This window comes from Struthio camelus, chromosome 25 (genome assembly GCF_040807025.1).
Source record: "Struthio camelus isolate bStrCam1 chromosome 25, bStrCam1.hap1, whole genome shotgun sequence".
Lineage (NCBI taxonomy): Eukaryota > Metazoa > Chordata > Aves > Struthioniformes > Struthionidae > Struthio > Struthio camelus.
In genome coordinates this window covers 2,274,622-2,281,731 of record NC_090966.1, presented here as the reverse complement: position 1 = coordinate 2,281,731, position 7,110 = coordinate 2,274,622, and the positions used below count along the sequence as shown (strand labels likewise).

Sequence of the window (7,110 nt, the reverse complement as noted above, 5' to 3'; positions counted from 1 at the left end):
GGGGCAGGCAGCAACAGGGAGTCCCCCATGAAGCGGCCCTGCCTGCCCCAGGGTCAGCCTTGCAGCATGAAGAGCATCTCCCCCAGCACCGTCTCCACCACCTGGGCTGGGAGACCATAACCACGCCCACACGGCCATGGCCCAAAGCAGGCCCAAAGCACTGAGCCAGTGGGGCCACCTCAGGCACAGCGCCATGGCCTGGGCAAGCCCCCGGGGACCCAGGCTGTCCAGTAGCGCTGCTCCTGACTGATATCCCCACCCCAGGAATGCCTGGAGGACCCTGCAGAGGCAGACAGAGCATGGTCAAGCCCGGCCAATGGGCGGGGCGAGAAGGGCTGAGGGTGCCAAAAACAAAGCAGGGATCCTGCCCTGCCTGGGATCTTATGGCCATGCCACAGCACAGGGTCACCTGGGACAAGCATACAGCAAGCAACAGCTCTCTGCATGTGACCCAGCAGTTTCCTGGGAATAGAGAGAAGCCTCCACGCTCTGCATGTCCTCACCTGGAGAGAGGGAGAAGATGCCACAGCTGCAGGCACCGAGAAGGCTGTTGTTCTGGGTGTTCTCCAGGACTGGCCTCACTTTGCTGCCGGGAGGCAGAGGCTCTCATTGCACACAGGGCTGGAAGCGCTACTCTGAAACCCGCCAGTGTGGATGTGTCTATTGAGGCGGTAGGGCCAGCAGTGGCCCTGCTGCTGGTCATGGAGCCCTATGGAGAGGTTCCTCCTCTGCCAGGAATATATAGGCTCAGGACAGAGCGGACAGTCTAGGCCAGTGTGGCGTGACACCTTCTCCTCTTCCTGCCTCCCCTCCTGAGCAAATATCTGGGAGAGTGGGAAGCCCCACAGTCAGGCTGAGAGCAGGGCATGGCAGAGGCCCTTCAGGCAACACCGTCCCACTGCTCCCAGGGTGCCGAGCGCCTCCAAGCCTGGACAACTGCAGGTGGGATTGGGCTACGAGGAGGCCATAACCAAGGCAGTTGATGGGGAAGGTAGCTCCTTGCAGTGATGGAAAGCATGCAGAGATGTATAGGCACAAGCCAACAGGCACTCAAAGACACATGCATGCACGCACATGCATAAGAACCCATAGGCCTGCATGCAGTCCATCACACCTTCTAGTACACAAACACAGTCCCACAAACACTAGTGCATAAGATCACACGGCAGGGGAGGGAGGGAATGCCAAGAGGACCTCCCAGAGGAGGAACTGAGGAAAGAGGACTGGAGTGCTGTGTGCAGGACAAGGCCCCAGACAAGCTGACAGCACTCTTTGACGACTCTGAGGGACTGCCTGCCCCAGAGAGAGGAGGAAGACCAACAGGTCGGCAGATTTCTCCTGAGAGCTGCATTAGGAAGAAGAGACATGAAACCCAGCAGTGCAGCTCGCCTGCCTGCGCAGGTGAGCATTAGTGGCCACTGGAGGGAGCTGGGAGGGAGGAGGAGAGAAGGATGTGTCACGTCCTCACACACAGGAGGCCTTGGGCATCCATCCAGGGACTGCAGGGTGAGGAGCAACTGCACCCCTTCCTGAGAATGGGACTACAAACAAGGCCACGGGAGTGTCCCAGGGTGCGACATTCCCAGGGAGAGGAATGTCACAGCCCTTTTCTGCTCCTCGCCCTGTCAAAATCTCCCTGCCCTACAAGGACTGCTGAAAGGAGGGTGCTTGTCAGCCCCTACAGGAGGCACCAGTGGCAGGGACTATTGTTCAGTCAGAGCCCTGACTGAATGAGCCCTGATGATCCGGCACTCCTGGTTTCAGCCTCTAGAAAGGTCTGGGTGAATAAGTCTCTGCTGCAAGAGCTGCTTTCACGCTAATGCCCTCCTGTGGTCAGCCTGCACTGAGGTGGAGTGGGGTGGTGGGCGGCGAAGGCTGTCCCAGGGGCTGTCAAGCACACCAGGAAGCCTTGGTCCATGTCCTTTGCTCCTCCCCACCTCAAGGATTTTCCCCTTTCCAGGGGCCAGGGCTCCAAGTCCCAGGGAAGAAGATTTGTGCTGGCACCCTTATGTTCTCAAGACGTGCATCCTGCCCTTGATTTGGGAAGAAGCCCTGTGCAGCGAGGGAAGAAGTTTTGGGCGCGGGACTGCAAGACTCAAGGGAGTCTCCTACCAGTTCCTTCCGGTCCTTGGTGCTGTACAGACAAGACACATCAGAGCAGCCCACATGCTCTCTCTACAGCTCACAGCAAGCATAGTCCCATCCTGGGGTGTAGGGGGACAACAGAGGCTCTTTCACCAGCTGCTTCTTCCTGTGAGGCCATTGACACCAGTCCCTTTCAGAACGAGGATCTTGGCCTGCAGATCCCTGGGTATGGAGGGAAAAGAGCGGTACCAAGGGAGAGCTGAGGGCTCCTGCCTCAGAGCTTGGCCTGGCCTAGAGGCACCCCTGCCCCCTTTCCCGCCCCAGGTTTTTGCACAGCTCAGGAAGCTTCCTGCGCCAGGGTGTCTTGCACAGCACAGAGGTACAGGGCAGCGTCGGAGACCTTGACTTCCTCCAGTCGCAGGAGGCTGTATTTCCCTGTGGTGTTCAGCCATGTGGTGAATCGGCCACTCTCCCTGGGGCCAGCTGCTGCCTGATTTGAGACCAGCTGGGGGGCTTGGCCTCTCCTCTGCTGGTACCAGAGCAAGTTATTAAAATAAGAGGTCTGATAGGTGCAGGTGGTCTGGAAGGTGCCCCTCTCCTGCACTGGGACTGGTCCCTCTTGCTGGGTGACAGTGGTCTGGCCCATGGCACCTGGAAGAAAGTGAGAGTCAGGGACTGTGCAGGGAAAAGGCTTCAGGATGCAAACCATGACAGGAGGGAAAAGCCTCAGCGGGGAAGGCTCCCTCTCCCTTGCTCTGCAGCAGGAGCCTCAGGGCTGGGCACAGCAAGGTGGTGAGTGGTTTGGGGCAGCAGCGCAGAGTTCTTGGCTCCGTGTGGATCCCGCAGCATGATTATCCCCTCACCTCCTGCCAGGATGCTCCTGGAGGAGAGCTCTGCTGTGCCCCTGCTGCCTGCTCTTCTGCTGTCCAGAGTCCCAGGGAACGTCCTGCCATGCCTGGCCTTTACGTGCTGGCACCAGGACATCTTCAGTGTGGTGAGAGGCCCACACAGGGTGCTGTGAGAAAGTTACATCCTCCTTCCAAAATCCTGCCATCTCAGATGGTTCCTGTGTCCCGGAGTGCATGGTAAACCAAAGCTCGAGGGAGGCAAAAGGAAGCCCCGGCAGTGCCGACGTGCAGGAGGAAATGAGTGGTCCGGGCAGGCTGCGCTACTTGTGCCAGCCAGGAGAGAGACTGCGACAAGCTAATAACGTCATGCCTGGGCCTGCAGCAGCCTTCATAAGATCAGGTTTTTTGCGTTGCAAAGAGAGAAATTTGGGACTGCAGGACAACTAAGAGACCCACGGCAAGACAGTTGTGAAACATTGGTCCCAGATGGGTCAGAAGAGAGAAGCAGACAGAGGTGGATGGTTGGCGAAAGGAAATTGGGAGCCGGTGGTTCACAGGGATCAGGACAGGTTTCTCCTCTCTCGGTCTTCCCTTTTCTTCTCCAACAGTAACAGTGCCCTGAGACTATTTGTGGGAAAGCACACACGAGCCAACACCTCCCAGCATTTTCCCACTATACAAGACCATCTCCCTGCAGAGACATAGAGCCAGGAAGGGGCTAGGGTTTCCCATAGACAAGAGGAATTATGCCTCAAGTAAAAGTCAGTGCTTACCCAGTGGTTGCCACAGGAAAGCAGCGAGGACGAGGTACCCGAGGTGCATGCTGAGCCCGACCCTCCGGTTTGTGTGTGAGAGAGTCAAAAAACCACCTCCCAGCCTTGAGGGAGCAGAACTGCCGGAAATGACACCACTAAGGGAGCAAAGAAGGAAGCACGTTTTCTTTCACCGCGCCTGAAAAGCCCCTGCTGTGGCTTTCTCTCCTCCACCATTGTCTTTGCCTCCCCAGCTACAAATGCTTGCTCTTCTGCACACTACTGCTTGGCCCTTTGGGGGTGCAGGGCAGTTGCCTCACTGGGGTTTCACATCTTCCTCCGTGGTCTCTGCTTCTCTCTGGATAGTGGTATTTCTTCTACGAGCAGGCTTCCCCACTGTTGCTACCGCTTCTCCCCATTCCTTCCTGTGCTGCCCAGGAACCACAGCTCTCTGCAGAATCTCTAGCAGGCTGAATGGGAAGCGCTGCTCCGACCTACGCCTGGGAGTCTGACTGTGTGCTGTGCAGGGGGGATAGCCTGCAACCCCCGAGAGGAACCAGACTCCAGTAGGGGCTGTAGGACTGCCACAAGTCCCGACGTGACAAAATCATCTTATTGCATGGGTGAAGGGCTGAACAGTGAGCAGAGACCAGGATGCGGGATTAACAGTGTGTTGTCCCCAGCCCTACCCCAACCCCCGCACCCCCACCCCCACCAGGGAGCACATGGAGCACTCAGCAGGGTGCTGCAATGTGAGGGAGTGAATGGGGCAGCCCTGCGCCCTGGAGCAGGAAGTGGATGGGAAGGGGTGTGGGCAGGAGGGAGAGCCCTCCCCCAACCTTTTCAGAACCGCTGTATGCACTAGTCACAGCAGAGATAACAATTTCTGCTCATTCTGCTTAAGTCTACATGGGGCTATGTTTTCAAAGGAAGGACAGTAATAATTCTAATAACGACTGCCTGCATTCCCCCCAAGAAGAGAGGCACTAAAGCCAGCAGGATCTCTTGGAAAAAGCACTAGGTACAGAGGGGCAAAGTAGTTCCCAGAAATGGGGTGACCAGCTGTTTTCTGGTGGGCAGAGAAACCCACACCGACTCTGGGACGCAAGACCTTCCCCCAGCTGAGGGCTGGTGTCTCCCCTGGCCTGGAGGAGAGACATGAAAAGGAGTGGGACTGCTCAGAGGCAGGGGCTGGCAGCGGGTGGAACAGGGAATCTTGTCCAGCATCTGGCTGATGGGTCTTGCTCACATCCTGCGGGGTTAGCTGATTCCCACATGCAGGGCTAGGGAGGGATATTCTTTCCGTGTGCCTCTTTGGCCAGGGGGCAAAACCACAAGAGCAGTTGTGCCTCCTACCAAGAGCCCGCTTCCCCAACTGGGGCCATGAGCGGAGACAGCGGGAGGAGGAACAGGGAGAGAAGCAGGTAGGATACCTCTCCTACGGACTTGCTCCAGTGGTCCAGCTAGTTTGAGCACAGGATTTTGTGAGCTTGGTTTGGCTTGTGTATGCTGCAGTCTTCAATGGGTCTGCCTCCAGTCCTGTCTCCCCTGGAACCCATGTCTGATTTATTGGAACCTTTTCCTCATCCAAGGCCCTGGTTCTAGAAACAGCTCTAAAAGTCACACCAGCGCGTGCCTCTCGACATTTTCCCCTGCCACACAGGCTTGGCAGGCAGAGACCAAACCTCACCACAACCCCCGGGTGCTGTTGCTGGGCAGGCTTCAGCTCAGGGCTTCTTGCAAACAGTGGCAGGGAGGGATCCACTCCCCAGAGCAGCCCACAAGCCTTTCTGGGCAATGCTGCATGGCGTACACACCAGGGTGGGCTCAGCGCACAAAAATAGACAGCACTGTCCTGGAGCTCGGCATCCTGCACATGCAGAAGCACCGGGGAGCTCTCAGCAGACAGCGCAGAGGAGAACCTCCCTGAATCCACATGAGGTTTGGAATTGTCCACACGCAGCAGCATCTGAGGGGCCTGGGTCAGGAACCGCTGGTACCAGAAGACGTAGGGATAACGGCTGCTGGTGGAGAAATTGCAGCGCAGTGTTGCACTGTGTCCTGCCTGGACGGTCGTTTCTGGTGGGAACTGGAACACAGAGTCCTTTTGTGCATGACCTGTGAAGCCAGGAAGGCATTTTGGCTCTGCTTATCCGTGTGGCCATTTATTGACTACTTCATCAGCTCTCTTGCTATCCCCGTTCTCCATCTGACCTCTCATATCATGCAAAATGCTGAGCTGTGCATCTCTGCATGCTTCATCTTGCAGGCTCTGGTCACTCCTCACCTCACACCCTAGACGATCCTACTTTCCAGCAGTATCCTGCGGGCTTTGAGTCCATCAGTTGTCTTCCTGTCAGTCCCTGAGCTGTATTAACTGTTGGTCTCGCCTTCAGCAAGACAAGCGATGAACTGTTCCTCCCCTGCCTCTGATCGTAACTGCTTACGGTAACGTTTTCGCCAAACTACACACCACATAATCCGTCCTTGACCTGTCCTTGTACAGTCTGCCAGTCCCACCAGGGCTGCCAGGAAAATCAGGGCCATGTCAAGCTCTCCTCTTCACGGGGTGACCAGGGACCTTCCAGAATGAGCGAGCTGAAGCTTGCGGGTTCCTGCCTTCTCCTCCCTCTGCCAGCTCAAAGCAGCCTCCAAACCTCAGCCCAGAGGGTGGAGCAAAGCTCCCTCACTGCTGCTTCAGATAGGCTTCCTTGAGGCCCACACCTCTACCACAAGACGGCTCTCTGGAGAGATCTTGGGCTAGTGCTGAAAGCGCTCAGCAAAGGAATCCAACTGCAGGAATCCTTGCTGGGCCCCAGGCTCCCTAAATCCAGGGCCATGCCTTTTCAGCGCCGGAGGTTTGGTACTTGTACGGTTAAGCCACGTGCGCAGTTTACTTCCTCTGAAGTCCAGGCCGTGTTGCCAAAGGGACTGTAGGACCATAATGGACGGTTAAGGTAGGCTGTGGTCAGGCAAGAGGGACACAGAGGAGGCTCCTGCGGCCTTCCTTCTCTTTTGGCCCTCCTGAAGATCGCAACCTGCCCCACCATCATACAGCAAGGGACAAGCACCCCAATGATCTTCTCCTGCCATCCGGCACCCAGGCAGACCGAGGCACCCCCAGCCAGTTCTGGAAAGGACAGGAAAAGCAACCCTTGCGTGCCCCCGTGTCCACCCTGTCCCAAGGGAGAGTCTGGGTGGAGACAGGACCATGCACAGGCAAAAGCGCCTGGACTCAGCTGTCCGACACTCTGTCCCCAGGGCGTTTTTCTCTTCCTTCTCCCTTGGCCACAGAGGCGGCTGGCTCCTCAAGAGAAATGTCTCTGAAAAGAGCACTTGCTGCAGTGTTGTAGAAAAACTCTACTTGCAGCAATTTAGTTCAAACAGCCTTTATTCACACACGCGCGCGCACACACGCTGGCAGC

General features: G+C 56.9%; 1 protein-coding gene across 1 annotated transcript; it reads right to left on the bottom strand.

Moving 5' to 3' along the window:
• Positions 1–397: 397 nt before the first annotated feature.
• LOC104144828 (uncharacterized) lies at positions 398–6,628 on the bottom strand. Its single transcript, XM_068918752.1, has 4 exons — positions 6,553–6,628; positions 5,371–5,830; positions 3,707–3,843; positions 398–2,736 (listed from the first exon to the last, which is right to left on the bottom strand). The coding sequence occupies exons 1-4, from the start codon at positions 6,626–6,628 to the stop codon at positions 2,423–2,425; spliced, it is 987 nt and encodes a 328-aa protein (XP_068774853.1). The 3' UTR covers positions 398–2,422.
• Between the last annotated feature and the right edge of the window lie 482 nt (positions 6,629–7,110).

Coding starts and splice junctions, on each gene's coding strand:
- LOC104144828 (XM_068918752.1), bottom strand. CDS start 6,628: ATGGTCCTACAGTCCCTTTGGCAACACGGCCTGGACTTCAGAGGAAGT. Junction 5,831..6,552: donor CACGTGGCTTAACCGTACAA/GTACCAAACCTC, acceptor ACGGATAAGCAG/AGCCAAAATGCCTTCCTGGC. Junction 2,737..3,706: donor TTTCCTGTGGCAACCACTGG/GTAAGCACTGAC, acceptor ACTTTCTTCCAG/GTGCCATGGGCCAGACCACT.